General features: G+C 37.8%; 1 protein-coding gene and 1 pseudogene across 2 annotated transcripts in view; one reads left to right on the forward strand and one right to left on the reverse strand.

The window, feature by feature from the left end:
• MXI1 (MAX interactor 1, dimerization protein) overlaps positions 1 to 17,111 on the reverse strand; it is a 76,998-nt gene that overhangs the window by 41,000 nt on the left and 18,887 nt on the right. The window contains exons 1-3 of one of the 2 annotated variants that reach the window (XM_004700933.2): positions 17,000 to 17,105; positions 15,316 to 15,448; positions 65 to 94 (exon numbers count right to left, since the gene is read on the reverse strand). In XM_004700933.2, the coding sequence (XP_004700990.1) occupies positions 65 to 94; positions 15,316 to 15,448; positions 17,000 to 17,072 (236 nt within the window). In that variant the 5' untranslated portion in view covers positions 17,073 to 17,105. Of the gene's footprint in view, positions 1 to 64; positions 95 to 15,315; positions 15,449 to 16,999; positions 17,106 to 17,111 lie in introns of those variants that run through there. The other variant, XM_004700932.2, reaches the window with a different exon arrangement.
• LOC105978423 lies at positions 6,190 to 12,898 on the forward strand (annotated as a pseudogene).

Below are 17,111 nucleotides of genomic sequence, written 5' to 3' on the forward strand. Positions count from 1 at the left end.
CATAGGATAAACCAGGAGCTTGCTTTTTAACTTAAATTAAAGCTGCATCTCATCAATGACTCACCGATTCTTTTCCAGCTCATTGTGTGTAGACCTGAAAGACACAAAATTTTAAAAAAGCATTAGCCATGTTTTGTTTATAAGATTAAAGAAGAGACAACTAGTTTAATTACTGCTACACCAAACCCAATGAATCTATTTAACATACACTGGTCAGACTGCTATAATCTCACTCACCAGAGGAAACAGTCTACATTCATTCATTACAAGGCTTCATTCATTTATAGTGTTTTCAGTTAGAAACTCTAAATATTCTGAAACGAAAATGTCATTGTTATTTGAAAAAAATTACTATTATACACAGGTTGGAGCTCCTCTCTAATTATGGCAGCCTACCTTTTCTTGATTTGTAGTCACTGCACCAAAAATTTTTATTCAAGTAAGATACAATTTTAATTTAAAAATACACAGTATATAAATTTCCATATATCCCCACCCCCACTCCCACCTTCACCTACCCACACCTAAAACACAGAAAAAAACTATTTTGGCTAGCAAAAAAACACTCTTCCTTTACTCTCATGTATACAGTCAAATTCAAGCCTTCTTGCATTTAGTGTGAAACATAAACAAGAAAAAGTGATACTGATGAAAAAACGTGTTAATACAAACAAAAGAAGCTACACAAAAATAAGTAAAAAAAAATTGCTACTAAGGCTCCAGTTCATGTATGAACAACAAACCATGTTTATAGATCTCTGTATTCTGTGGGTGACTGCTGGAGTTCCCTCAATAATATGCTTGTCTAAAACTCATTTGGGTACCTTAAAAAAAAGATCAATCAAAACAGTGGCTTCCAAAGAGAAGGGCTGAGCCAACTGAATTCAAGATACTGAGGTCAGTTCAAGGTTATGGAAACTTTTATTGGAGATTTCCAATGGGTCATCATGAGAGATTTCTCAAAGGGACGAGGGCAATCATGGGGGGTTATTATAAATAAGCTTAAGAAAATTGAAAACTGCACTAGAGAGAAAATGGGCCAGAGAAGTTGCATCAAGGAATTTGTTTCCATCATGAAAATACACCTGCTAACCTGCTTCATTATTCAAGGGTAACAAGGGCTGTCCTTGGGGAAGTTCATTGGGAAGTCTTACCCTATCCACCCCACTGCTCTAATCTTGCCCTTTCAGACTTTCTCTTTAATTCCCCAAACTCAAAGAATATTTCAAAGGAATTTAATTTGAATCCCTCAAGAATGCCAAACTGCTGTAAATTGAACATAGAATTCTTCAGAGAGGAGTGAGAGAAACACTTTCATAAGTGTATAAACTTACATAGAGGCTATGTTTACATTTTGATAATTTTGTTCTATAAAAGTTTGTGTTATTTTATAGCGATATCTTTGACTACCCTCACATTAATGAAATCAAGAAATATTATTTAAAAGACCAGAAGGATATACCTCCAGATGCTAACAATGATTGTTTTCTCTTGATGACCTTTTTTCCTTTGTGGCTTCTCAGTATTTATAATAATAATATTTGCCATTGAGTAAACCAGCACAGTAGCTGCCAAACTTAGTGCTAAATAGTTAATATTCATATTAAATGATTTTTTCTCTAAAGCAACCCTTGTTTCATAAACAAGAATTTTGAGTCTAATAAAGGTAAAATGACATACTCCCATTCCAAGAGTATTGCAAGTAGTAAGAATGATTTAAGCCTAGGTCTATCTTTTCCCAACTACTCAAGTACTTAACTACCAGGTAAGAGACATTAAATAGAAGTTAAAATCATACACTCTAAAGCTAGACTACCTAGGTTCAAATACTAAATAGCCCTGGGAAAGTCCCTTGATTTCTTTGTGCTCAGTGTCCTATCTACGAAATACGGAAAATAACAGTACTAGCCTCATGATTGTTATAAGGACTAAAGATGTTTACATTGAAGTGCAAAATATAATACACTCCATTTAGATTTAGCTGCTCTTAGGATTATGCTCGGCTTGTTCCCTTGAATGAACATATATGGCTTTTGTAATAATTTAGCATTAACAACACAGGCAATTTACAAAGGATAATTTTACTGAAACTAAAACTTTAATCATTTTATATATTCTAGTTAGTGTCAAATGCCTCCAGAATATTGTATTATGGATTGCTTTAATCTGTTTTATTATCCCAATGGATATTTATTAATACGATTCCCAAACTTAACCATACGAATGTTCTTTGCTAGTCTCATAATTTGTGGAAATTGGCTAAGTTGAAGCATATAAGGTCAACACACACCCACAATCAGTTGGGTTTCTACATACCAGAAATGAGAAATATGAAAAGAAGATTAAGAATATAACTCCATTTACAAAAGCATCTAGTAATTAATTTGCCCAGGAATGTGAAAGACTTATACAATGAATAATACAACACTGCTGAAAGAGCCAAAAGAAGGGTTCAGTAGGTTGGAAGATTTCTATTTGATCATAGATTGGAAGACTAATATAGTTGAGATGTCAATATAAAGCAATCTACAGACACAATACTAATAAAAATCCCAACACGATTCTTCATGGAAATGAAATAGATAATCCTCAATTTTATATGGAAAGACAATTGACCCCTAATAGTCAAAGTCATTTTGAAGAAGAACAAAGTATGAAACTTCACCTTTCCTGTCTTCAAAATATATTACACAAAACCAATCATCAAAACAGTGCGGTACTGGTTTACTTATAGATGCATACACCAATAGAAGAAAGCTGAAGATCCAGAAAGAAATCAAAAGATCTACAGTCATCTGATTTTCAACAAGTATGCCAAATCTATTAGATGAGGAAGGCACAATATCTTCAACCAATGGTGCTGTCAAAACTGGATTCCAACAAGCTGAAAATGAAACTGGATCCGTATTCCACTCCATACACAAAAACTCATTCAAAATGGATCACAGTCCTAAATGTTAAATCTAAAACCATAAATAAAGTTCTTGGAAGAAAATACAGGAACAAAACTTTGGGACTTAACTTTTTTAATAACACTATCAAATAAAACAATGACTACAAGAGCAACAGAAAATGAAAATAAAATCACTATCTAAGGCCTCATAAAAGCTAAATATTTATATTTTCTAAACCTTCTACCAAAGGAGTAAAGAGACAACCTAAGGCTAGGGGGAACAAAATCTTTGGGAGCAATATAGTCAAAGATTTTTTAAATTTCAACTTGACAACAAAAAGATGAATAGCTCAACCAAAAACTGGGCAAAAGATGTGAATAGATACTTCATCGAAGAAGATATTAAAATGGCCAAAAGATCCATGGAAAGATTTTCAGTGTCATCAGTCATCAGAGAAATGCAAATCAAAGCAACAATGAAATGCCATCTGACTCCCACTATATGACTAAGATAAAAGAAAGAAAGAAACCAGAAAACAACAAGCGACGGAGGAATATGGGGAAATTAAAATTCTCCATATTCTGGTAAGAATGCATGGTACGTACAATGTGAAAACGGTCTGGTGATTGCTTTCTCAAAGAACTATAGATGGAATTGCCATATGACCCAGCAAGTCCATTCTGAATGTATACCTAAGGATCTTATAGACGTGACATGAACAGACATATACATACCTATCGTGTGCTCTACTTTTGTTACAGAATTGACGACAGCAAAAAGGTGAAACCAACCTAAGCCATCAGCAGATGAAAGGATAAGTAAAATGGGGTACATACATCAATGGAATACTAATCAGCAAAACAAAAACATTCCAAAACACTAAGAATAGTAATGAAGCTAGAGGGCATTATTCTTAACAAAAGAAGTCTATCACACAAAAGAGAAATATTATATGTTCTCATTTTTAATAAAGGATACGAACAATACAGAGAAGCTAATGTTCAACTGTGCTTGACCATTAATGTTCAACTCCCTCCAGAGATGGTGGAGGGAGAGTCACTTTCTAGATGTGAGATATTTCTGTGTAGGTGTGTGTGTGTATATGGTGTCATTGTTGTTATTAGGTGTTGTCAAGTCAGTTTCAACTCACAGCAACACTGAACGACAAAAGGAAACTGCCCAGTCAGTAACATCCTCAAAATTCATGTGTGTGTGTGTGTGTGTGTGTGTGTGTGTGTGAGGGAGCTTCAAAATATTTGTGGAAAAATTTAATTATCTTTCAACTCCATTTTTCCACTCTTTCCCATCATTTTCAACTCTTTGAAATCCACTCTTATATAAGAACATGCCTGTGTATATCTACATGACTATATGAGCATATACTATATATCATATATATAATAAAACATATGAGAGTCACATTTACAGATACTTCTTAGACATAACTAAACACCTTGCAGAACTGGATTTCTGGATTTGAAAGATTATTTTATAGAATACCTGTCAACTGGCATAATATAGCTCATAAAATTATGTTCTGCATCCTTATTTGGTTGAGTAGTATCTGGGGTCATAAAAGTCTACAAGTGGCCATCTAAGACACAACCACTGGTTTCTACTCCGCTGGACTGAATGTGAAAGAAGGAAACCAAATACTCAAAAACAAATCTATCTACAGGGCGGGCAGTCTACACAAACCACGTCTCATCTATCCCAGCAGCAAGATGGTGCCCAGCAACTACTACTGTTCTCGTCAGGGCCATGATAGATGCACATTGATGGAATGGGAAAGAAACGTAGAACAGAAGCTCAAATTCCTCAAAATAACAGAAACCCCAGACCTACTTGACTAAGACTAGAAGCCTCCTACCCTGTGATACTCTTCAACTTCTGAACCCAAACTACGCCCCCAAAGGTTACCTTGTTGCTAAACCTCAAATTGTCTCAAGAAATAATAAACGTCACCCATAAATACCATGGCTCCTTAAAAAAAAAAATCACCTATATGATATCAAACAATAATAATTACTTTAAAACAAAGAGAAACTAGATTAAATGAAATGGAACAATTAAGATGGAAATAATTAGAGTTTCCCTATCGTGAAGAATAATGTAACCAATGTCACGGAACAAACTGCCTAGAAACTGTAGACTGGGAAACTAAACTTTATGTATACCTTCACAAAAAGCCCCGAAATATTTTTAAAGACATTAAAAACTAAAAAAAAAAAGGACATAAAAACTAACGACTTCTTTTGAATTATTACAAGGTGGCAAACTGGAAACCACTAGTCAGCTCCATGGGAGAAAGAGGTAGCTTTGACTCTGGTAGAGTTAGTCTCAGAAACGCACAGGGGCAGTTCTACCCTGTTCCACAGGGTGGCTAGGTGGGAATGGGTTCCAGGGCAGTGAGTGAGTTTGTTTGGTCTTCCTTTTGCTTTTTTAACAGTTGCATAAAGACCAACAAAAAGAGTGATGTTCATTTGGAGATTGTCTTAAAAGAAAGACTTTCTATCGCAAAGTAGGTAAGAAGAGTCAGTATGTTTCAAGAGTTCAGTCAAATTAATAAAGAAACTATAAGAGGATAAGTAGAATTTAGGAAAGACTAGCACTCAAACTTAATAAATTAAGTAAATTACAACCTAACCTCTATGATCGTTTAAATACTTATAGAAAGTCTTGTTATGTGCTTTTTTAAAATAAACTTTCAAAACAAATCAGTGCAGTAAAATTTTTTTAAGAAATTTAAATTAAACCAAAAATATCATTCAAAATTTGAATCGGTAGCTAATAAATAAATAAACTCATTCAATTGCAACTCATAGCAACCCTATAAGACAGAGTAGAACTGCGCTTGTGGGCTTCTGATAGTTAATCTTTATGGGGAGTAGAAAGCCTCATTTTTCTTCCATGGAACTGCCTGGTTGTTTTGAACTGTTGACTTTGTGGTTAGCAGCTCCAGGCATAACCCACTACATCACCAGGGGTCCCTATAATTAATAAATAACATTAATTGATAAGATTCTCCATTTTTGTGGAGTTAGGTTTAAACTAGAGCTTTGAACTGGTTCACGTAAATAAATTACAACCAAGGCCGATACCGTGAAATCAGAATGATCAAATTTGTAAAATGTGGATTTTCCATAATGATAACTGGAACAGGAAGAAGTACAGGTCAAAGTCCTAAAGTCCTGAAATGGGAGACTCAAAGGAGATATAGCGAGCCCTTTCTGGTGCCCGATGCAAGTGGCTCAATTATTGCCAGGGCTCTGGAAAGTAACCCACGTTCAAAGCGATGGGGTCAGTTACCATCTTTGACCCAGGTACCCATTTCCAACTCTGCCAGTCAACAGATTTGGTTACTATGCAATGTACATGTTGTCCTTCTTTTCAGGGAGGGACATTAAGTTTTTAATCAGGTCGTTGACCTATAATTTTTCCATTCTAGTTAATTATTCTGGCATATTCACACTTTACATATTCAGGTCTAATACAGTTTAGCGTTGTCAGCCATGACTGAACTGGAAAGAACCAGTTCAAAGGTCTGGTTTAAATACAATTCTGAGAAGAAAACTAAGGACAAGTAAAATACCAGAGTCAACCCATTCATGAAATACCAAAGTAAATAATAAATGGAAACATTCTGCTTAGAGAAAACTCTCGGTACCATAAAAAATATTCTCAGCAGTCTTGAGATGCCACTAAAAGCTTTAAATGCAAAAAATAAAATACCCAACTATTGAATTTTATCAAAGCAAGCACCAAAAGAACATCATTTGATCCACTGCTGTGAATAAAATTAAAACAGCAGTGGACCAGATGATGTTCTTCCCCACTCCCTCAAATGGACTTTTCTTTATTTATCTTTTAATGTTATTTATCAGAAAATATTAACTACAGCTAAGAATGTGAACCATGTCACCAAATCAGAAAGTATATGTCATAACCTGTTACACAACAAACAAAATAACAATATATGTAAATACTATATTGACATGTTCTTCCCCTTTTAAAAAACAAACAAAACACATCAGTGGTGTTTACTCCTAGTCTGATGTCTTTTTTGCCTAAAATATCAAGTCAACAAATACTGAGTATCTTCAATGTTCAAGACAATTTCAGGCTACACAACATCAAAGACAGCTTTCAGTTAGCAAATTAAGACACATACAGGAATACTAGAAGAGTTCCTGGGTGACACAGGTAAGCAATCAACTACTAATTGAAAGGCTGGTGATTTGAATCTATCCAGTGGCACCTTGGAAGACCTGGCGATACACTTACAAAAGAACAAAGCTATTGAACAACTCTACAGAGTACTCTTAAACATGAAGTTGCCATGTGGCAAGACCAACTTGATGAAAAAGGCTGTGGTTTATATGAATAAATAAATATAATCGAAGGCAAAACAAGAACGGTTCAGTATACCCTGGGAATTAAAAGGACATAGAGCTACTTCCAAATAAGACTAGCAAGGAAAGAGGTAACATTTTGTCAGGGGGTTTGAGTGTTGGATACATTTGCTATACTGGTAGAGTCTAGGAACTGGTAAAGAGAGGATATTGTAAGTGGGAAGGAAGGACCATAGAAGCAAAAAAGCAAAGTTGGGGGATTAACAATGTACACGTTGTAAAGACCCATAGTGTTAAAAAAAAAAAAAAAAAAAAGGTCCTAGATTAAAATATTAATTCACACTATCAAAAAATTAAGCATCAACAAATTACTTCACTGATCCTCTTTTCTACTTGTAAAATTGAGATTATACCACATGCCATGGCTAGGTTACTATAAGAATTAGAAAAAACACATGCAAAAGCATCTAGCACATAATAACCAAACCAAATCAACTGCCATTGAGTGGATTCCAACTCACAGCTACAACACACGTTTAAGGGGAGAAGTGTACGCCTCAGGATTGTCAACAGCTTGTGATGTTTTGGAGGCAGGTTGCAAGGCCTTTTCTAAGGCACCTCTGGGTGGTTCAGACCACTAACCTTTCCGTTTATAGTGATTGCTTAACAGTTTGGGGCGCCCAGGCATGCAATGCATAATAAGTATTCCATAACTGTTATTAATAACTAATTTTTTAAAAACAAGACTAAAACTACACTACCCCAAAATAATGTTAAGTATGCTACCTGGTAACACTTGGTATTAACTTGGCAATACATAATCAGCCAACTATAATGGTGAAAAGCACAATTATAAGAAAAGGTACGGTGACTGAATCACCTGATCATTTAGCCAGCTGTGAGGACTTTACAAGGTTTTGGATTATAACAGAGAGAAAAATGCCTAATTACAGTACAGAAGAAAATAATGACCCAAACAGTGCTAGCAAGGAATCATTAAGAGAACATATTACACATCAACAGTTCCAGAAACACCTTTGCTTCTCTTAACCAATGTGTCCAACAAGGCCCTCCAATAATGTACTATTGGAAAAGTCAATTACAATAAATTCCCTGAATGGTTGAGATGTTCTGAATAATCTATTTAGCTTTCCCACTTTAATTTTACAAATAAAATGTACTTCTAAGAGGTTGGGGTTTGTTTGTTTGTTTTGAGAGAAAACACTAACAGACTACTTTCAGATATGATTACAACGTAACATCTAAGGACAGAGGAACACTTCTACCATTTTGTCACTGAATCTGAATCACAGGTAATTAATTTTTCAAAAATAACATTCCTAAGAGAAACATCTGAATACATTTTCTTCTTGAATGAGAGTCATTATCAACCAGGTTTTTACTTTTCATTGACTATAACATATTTTTCATTATTTAGGGTGCAGTTTGATGAGTCAACAAAGTGAAACATAGAATTTATACTGTAAAACAGGGTAAAATTTTGATGTAACCGTGGAAGAAAAACAAAAGATTCCACACCATTCCCAGATTGACTATATCCTCTTAGCAAAAGATCTCTCTCATTATACTGATGAACTAACCTCCAATTTGTTTACATTTTTGTTTTATTTTCTAATCCCAAAGCCTTAACAGAAGTTGCTCTCTACAAAATGCTATGAAGCTAAATAAATATCCACTAACTAGTATCTTAAAGCTTACACTTTACCTACACGTAGTCAAAGAAAACAGGAAACTTTAGCTACAGCAAATCAAGTACCTCCAATGTGAAAATAAATACCTGAAAGTTGAGAAAGGAAAAACTATTTATACTTGTTTTCACTCTTCTCGAATTTTGTTCAGTTTTTATAAAATATTAGTTCACGAGTACATGTATATGATTACAGATATGCATCTATTTGGGACATAAAATTGTTTTCAGCTGCTGTTGCATACCGTCCAGTTGATTACAACCCAAAACAACCCTATAGGAACAATAGAACTACTCCACAGGGCTACCAAGACCATACCTTTAAGGAAAGAACTCTGGTGATGTGGTGAGGTCAGCACTGGTCAGCTAACTGCAAAGTTCAAACTCACAAGTCAATCCACTGGAAACAGGTGAGGCTTATTTACGCCCATAATGATTAGTTCCAGAAACCCTAAGGAGCAGTCTACTCTGTCCTAGAGTGGCATTATGAGTCCACTAGATGGCAGTGGGTTGAGTTGGGTTGGGTTGAGTTTCGGTAATCTTTTTGGAAACAAGACAAATTTCCCTGAAAGAGCATCTGGTGAGTTTAAATTGTCAACCGTTTGCTTAACCACTAAGTGGTTTATTATGTACCACTACTAGGGCTCCTATTCCTGGTAGAACCTGGTTGAAAACTATGGAAATGAAGAAGTCAATCTATCTGCCAAAGAAAGTAATTCTTTCAAACAGCTACTTTGGCAAATGTTTCCATTTTAAATCATTAAAGAGTGAAACTTTAATGCTTCAAGTTTTAGGAAAAAAAATGTCTCCTTAGGCATGTATTACTTCTTTAACAAAATCATAATCACTACAAATAACTAAGCCTATATATCAAGTATCTAGAAAGAATGCATAAACATAACTACAATCAGTAACTATTTGCCCTAAAACTTAAACGTTACTCTTGCTGTTAGGTATCAAGTTGTTTCTGACTGATCACAACCACACGTATAACAGAATAAAATGCTGCTTGGTCCCGCAGCACCCTCACAGTCAAAGCTATGCCTGAGCTCACTGTTGTAGCCACTACTGACGTCGATCTGCTTCGTTACCTGGTCTTTTCCTTTTTCACACTCTACCAAGCATGATGTCCTTTTCCAGGAACTAGTGTCTCTTGATAGCATGTCCAAAGTCTCACCATCCTTGCTTCTAAGGAACAGTTTGGCTGTACTTTGTCCAACACATATTTATTCGTTCTTCTGACAGTCCATGGTACATTCAAGTCTTGCCAATGCCAAAATTCAAAGGCATTAATTTGCACTCATTCATTGTTCAGTTTTCACATACATATGGAGCAATTGGAAATATCATTGCTGGGGTTAAGGGTACCTTAGTCCTCAAAGTGATAATCTTTGCTTCTTAACACTTTAACACAGTCTTTAACAGAATTGTCCAATGCGATATATTGTTTGATTTCTTGACTGCTACTTCCATGGGCATTGTGAAGCCAAATAAAATAAAATCCTTGACAGCATCAATATATCCTCTCTTCACCATGATCCTGCTTATTAGTCCTGCCATGAGGATTCTTGTTTGCTTTAATTGCAAATCCTCTTTACTGTGAAAAAAACACACGCAGGGTGTGAATGAGTCTTCCTCCAGTCCGGATGCCATCTTCTTCCTGCAGTTTGGCTTCTCAGATTATTTCCTCAGCGTACAAATTGAAAAAGTAGGGTAAAAGGATACAAATTTGACACACACCTTTCTTAAACAGTGTCCCCTTACCCTGTTTGAATGACTAACTTCTGGTGTATGAACAGGTTCCACATGAGCACAATCAAGTGCTCTGGAATTCCAATTCTTTCCAATGTTACCCATAATTTGTTATATACTGCACAGTTGATGGCTTTGCACAGTCAATAAAACACAGATAAACATCTTTCTGGTACTCTCTACTTTCAGCCAAGATCCATCTAACAACAGAAATCTGAATCTAGCTTAAATGTATGATAGTTCTCTGTTAATGTACTGCTGCAATAATTTCTACATGTCAGTGAATTACTTTTCTTTGGAATGGACAAATACATGGATCGCTTAACATAAATGAGCAAGAGCTTCCAGGGTTGTGGCAACATCTCAATTAGTATTCCTTCAATTCCAGGACCCTTATTTTTTGCCAGTACTGTCAATGCAGCTTAGACTTCTTCCTTCGGTACCACTGGTTCTTAATCATACGTTTCAGATATGGTTAATGGCAACCAATTCTTTTTGGTACAATGACTGTGTATTCCTTCTACCTTCTTTTGACGCTTCCTGAGTCATTCAATTTTTTTGCCTACAACATCCTTCACTATTTCAACTCAAGGTTTGTTTTTCTTTTTCAGTGTTTCACGTAAGAAATGTGAAGTTCATTTATACCTTCTGATTTTCAACTCCAGATCTTTGCAGATTTCATTCTAATAATTTGTCTTCTCAAGCAGTCCTTAAAATCTTCTCTTCAAGATAAGAGCTCGAAACACAGGGAATCCAAGACAGATAAACCCCTCAGGACCAATAATGAGAGTAGCGCTATTAGGAGGGTAAGGGAAGGGTGGGGGATAAGGGATAACCGGTCACAATGATCGACATATAACCCCCTCCCAGGGGGACAAACAACAGAAAACTGGGTGAAGGAAGACAATGGACAGCGTAAGATATGAAAAAAATATTAATTTATAAATTATCAAGGGTTCATGAGGGAGGGTGCGGGAGGTAGGGAAAAAAAGAGCTGATACCAAGGTCTCAAGTAGAAAGAAAACATTTTGAAAATGATGATGGCAACATATATATGTATGGATCATGATAAGAGCTGTAAGTGCCCCCAATAAAATGATAAAAAATCTTGTTTTTTTAATCTTTTCTTTTGCTTGCTTTAGCTCCTCTGTATGCGACTAAATTTCAGTCTCTTCTCTTATCCATTTCAGTCTTTTCATGCGGGTCCTTGATGTTATCTCACAACACATGTAGTCTTCATCATTAATGCTCAATGCCTCAAATCTATTCTGGATATGGTTTCTAAGTTCAAGTGAGATATACACATGGCTGTATTTGGTCCCCATGGATTGGACTTGTAGATGAGCAATTGAAGGGCTGTTCCAGTCAACCCCTGGCATTATATCGACTGATACTGCCATCTCCAAAGTCTTCCCACTGATAATTTATTTCAGCGGTTCTCAACCGGGGGGTCGAACGACCCTTTCACAGGGGTCACCTGATTCATAACAGTAGTAAAATTACAGTTATGCAGTAGCAACAAAACTAATTTTATGGTTGGGGGTCACCACAACATGAGGGAGGAACTAACTATATTAAAGGGTCACAGCATTAAGAAGGTTGAGGACCACTGATTTGATTCCTATGCATTCAACCCAGTGAGTTCCAGATGTATACTCATCATGTAGGCTCTTAGAAAATGCTACTTGTGGCTGCTGGGGCCATGGGCTGCTTGGGTCAGTCAAGGATCCCAGAATAGCTAGATGGACTCTCTGCCTAAAAGCCATCAACTGGATAGACTTTGGGCAGATCATACCCCAAAACCAAAAGGCTGTTACCAACTCGCTGAAGTCCTGGAATGAGGTCCACACCGCCAGGCTGGCAGTTCTCCCTGAGGCACCTCCCGCTGTCGACTGGGCTGACTGCAAGGCTGGCTTAGTGGATGACTCTGAGAAGTTTAAGGCCCTGAAGATCCCTGTACCAGAGGATAAATTTACTGCTCTGGCGGATGCTGAAGAAAAAGATGTCAGACGTGAGCCGAGTTTGTGTCTCTTTCCAAGACTACGATTGAGGAGTACAAGAAGCAGCTGGAGAAGATGAGGAACATCATTCCATTTGACCAGATGACCATCAACAACTTGAAGTCTTCCCTGAAACCAAAATAGACAAGAGCAAGTCCCTACTGGCCTCATCAGTATATCTAGAATTTATAAAGCTGAGTCTGAGACGCACTGGTCATCCTGAGAAACTGAACAGTAAAAGTAAGAATGGTTAAAAAAAGAAAAGCTATTTGCAATGAACAAGTCATTTGTCTTGCAAAATTTTAGCTTATGATCTCTAGTTGCTTCTATCACAGAGGCATTATTTTCCAACTGCTCCTTCATTTCTAACCTTTGCATTCCAATCTCATCAGTAATATCAATTAATCTTTTTTTGTTTCTTTTGTTTTTATCAATGAATCTTAATTGTATGTTCGATTATGGATGGTGGTAAAAATCTTCCATGTCTTCATCTTTGGTGTAAGTGATTGGTTTTTAAATCTGAGTAATAGATTAACTGGTCTTCCTTGTATACATATGGATATTATGTGATCATGGACAGCACTGTACTATTATAGATCTGGAAATGGTCTTTTTGATAATGAATGCAACACCATTCCTCAACACATACCATGAAAATTAGCCAGTACTAGTCCATTTCCACCCACAATGTCTAAGATGTTTACCTTTAAGCATTCCATTTCAATTTTGATACTTCCAGCTTCCCTTGAATCACATTGTACATTCTATATTCAATTATTAATGGATGTTTGCAGCTATTTCTGCTCATTTTGTGTTTTGCCACATCAGCAAATGGAAGTCCCCGAAGCTTCACTTGGTATCATTAAGGTTGATTCTTCTCGTCACGCTTTGAGTGCGTTCCAACCTGAGGGGTTTTCACTGGCTGTTTTTTTGCCAGAGGGAGATCACCAACCAGGCCTTTCTTCCTACTTGTCTTAGTCTGGAATTCCTGCTGAAGCCTCTCCACCAAGAGAAGCAGAGCTTCCAGCATCCCAGCTACATGTAAGTTACCACAGTGTAAAAACTGACAAAGTGGTAGCAAATCTTACATATGAAAGTGAAAGATATATAGATTTTATGACTTAGCACTTCAACTCATAGACATATACTAAATTTAGTTTACACATATACAAGGAGGCTTCAAAAAGTTCATATAAAAGTAAAAGTGGAATTTTTCCACAGACTTTTTGAAGTCCTCTCATAAACCAACATTTATTTATAAATGTTCATAATTTTACTAATCATACTGGTCAAAAATGTTCTGACTCAAAACAGCCATCAGCAAAAGAATGGATTGTGAAATCAATATCCTTTCAGTATAATACCACGAGAATGTAAAAACTACAACTATTCTATAATGACATGATGAATCAATGTAACATGATATTAAATGAAAAAATAAAGTCAGATACCAAAAAAAGTGAATACTGTTTAATTCCATTCATATGAAAGTCTAAACTGATATAATTTATGGTATCAAAAGTCAGAAGAGTGGTTATCTCATGAAGACAGTAGCAACGAATAGAAAGAGTGAGAAGCGATTAGTCTGTAATATTCTATCTTTCCATCTTTATAAAAACTCATTAAGTTATACATTTAGGGTTTGTACACTTTTCTTGTACCTTTTACTTCAATAAACAGGAAGAATGAAAAAATATGAAATTAATTCTATAAAAATCAATTCCACTTTCAAATACAGCAATACCTCTTGGTTTATTATATAATCATCCCTAACTTAAGTACTTTCTAAAGCATAATTTTCAATAAATTTTTAAAAGTAGTAAAATCACACAGAATACATTCCCTTACCACAATGAAATTTGGAATCAATAACAAAATTTCTAATATTTGGAAGATAAACCACTAAATCAATGAACAAAATATTCTTTAATGAATGATATTAACACATTAAGACTGCGGGATGCAGTGTTGAAATAGTGCTGAAAGGTCCAAAATCATTAGTGACCTTCCATATACTTTGAACATGTTATCAGGAAGAGACCAGTCCCTAGACAAGGGCAACACACTTGGTAGAGGGATCAGCGATAATGTGATGGATTGATACAATGGCTACAACAAGAGTTCAAGCATGACAAAAGTTGTGAAAATGGTACAGGATCCAGCTGTGTTCCATTCGTCATACATAGGGTTACTATGAATCGGAGCCACGTGAGAGCGCCTAACAAGAACACAGGATCAGATGAGCCTAAAATTGTTCTTGGACCATTCTAAACTTGAACAGATAATTAAAGAAGCCTCTTTTAAGATTAGGTTTAGCAAGTGGCTATATGCATGGACACAAGTCAAGTACCTCAACTCCCTGTCCCCTCATTCAGACTTCCTCATCTGAGTAATCTCAGCAAGAATTTACTTCTCCCACATTATTTTCCTTCCATTCCATAGAGAGTCAGATTATGATTCCAAGGACCAAATTCCCAGGGATGGTGGTAAAGGAACCCATGTGGCTCCTTTATTGATGCGCAGACTTGGGATTAAGCGGAATTCCAGACAGTAGGGCTGGCCCTTCTGCCTGCGTTTGTGTTCTTTCCCTCCAGCTTGCTGCATGCTACCTGTTGGCAGTGCTGGTGTTGCTGCTCCCGCTGCTGTGTTTCTGTGCCCGGCTCAACCTCCGTGGGGGCTTTGAGTGCTGCAGTCGGGGACTCGGCATGGAGGGGAACGCTGAAGCATAGCCATGTTCACACTCTAAAGAGACAGCAAGAAAAAAGGATTTGTTTGGTAAGAGAAACATACTCAAAAGTCACGGACTCACAGATCTCAACTCCTTGCAGTAAGGTGTTAGAAGTAGAAGGAAAAGAGCTTAAATTCCCCTATTCTTACTGGTTGGAAGATAAAAATTTCAGTCCTTACCTGGACATAATTCTACAACATTATATATAAACATAATCCATCCAGTGGGAGATGTACTAATAGCTCCCCTAAGCGAAATAATTCCTCCCTCCTCTCAGAAACCCTTTCCTCCAAGGATTTTTCTTGACTCAAACACACTAATTTCTGAGAGCAGTTACCATTTGCTTCAATAATTCCACTTGTTTGACAGTTCCTTTTCCCTTTAACACTCTCCATTCTAAAGTCTCTAACTCCCACAGTTTCCCACTTCAAATAATTCACTTAGTCCTCCAGGGTCATTTTCTCTCCTAATAACCCAATTCTTAAGTCCTTGCTCTTCATAGCCAATCTCTTTAAAATTCCAAAAGGATCTATCTCTTCACACCTCAGATACCCCTTGCCCCTAATGGTACTTCCTCCTCCCTTCTCATCACCTAAGCATTTCCTTCCTTTACTTTTCTTTTTAATAAATCCTTTTATTGGGGGCTCATACAACTCTTATCACAATCCACACATATACCCATGGAGTGTGTCAAGGACATTTGTACATTTGTTGCCATCATCATTCTTAGAACATTTTCTACTTGAGCCCTTGGTATCAGCTCCTCATTTTCCCCTCCCTCCCTCATGAACCCTTGATAATTTATAAATTATTATTATTTTGTCATGTCTGATACTGTCCGATGTCGCCCTTCACCCACTCTTCTGTTGTCTGTCCCCCAGGGAGGGGGTTATATGTAGCTCACCGGGATCGGTTCCCCCACCTTCCCCTTCCTAGCCTTGTCTTCTGACCCCATGCCCAGCTCCCAGCTCCTTCCTTCCACCTTCCCTAGAAAGTTCTGATTCACCTCCTCTTCCCCAAGACACTCTCCTTAGGTGGGTCCATCTCATCTCTGGCTTCCTTTACCCTTCTTTCTCCCCTCTTCCCACCCCGACCCCCCACTCCCCCCAGCTATGCCTGAAGATGCCCCGTCCTCTCTCTCCTATGGTTTCTTGTTTCGTGTGCCCTCAGGTTGCTTCCACCTCAATGAGGTGACCCTGGGAGACAGGAGAAGTGGCCCCACGATTGCAGGGACTGTGAGGCACAGGCATGCCCCCTCCCACGAGAGCAGGCGCGGCAGCGTCCCTCACACCCACCGGCCCCGGCACCGCCCCTTTCCCGAGCGTGGGCACAACTCCCTCCTCCCCACTCACGCCCCTCCACACGGGCGCCTCCCCGCCCGCACGGGCATCACGGATTGTGCGCGCGCACACGCACCCACCCTCCCGTCACACACAGCGCGCGCGCGCGCACACACACACCCCCTCCCCAGCCCACGCGCTTCCTGCCGGCCGCCGCGCCGAGTCCCCGCGCGCAGCAGGAGCCCGCGAGCACAGGCTGCAGAGGGGACGGCGTCCAGCCGTTACCTCGCTCCCGACGCTCCAAAACCTCGGCCGCCTCCAGCAGGCGCTGCACGTTGATCATCCGCACGCGCTCCATGGGCCCCGCGGGTGGCGGCTCCGGCCTCTACGCGCCCCT

The sequence above is a fragment of the Echinops telfairi genome, unplaced genomic scaffold (assembly GCF_000313985.2).
Source record: "Echinops telfairi isolate 266 unplaced genomic scaffold, ASM31398v2 ScPeMD7_70;HRSCAF=299, whole genome shotgun sequence".
NCBI classification, from domain to species: Eukaryota; Metazoa; Chordata; class Mammalia; order Afrosoricida; family Tenrecidae; genus Echinops; species Echinops telfairi.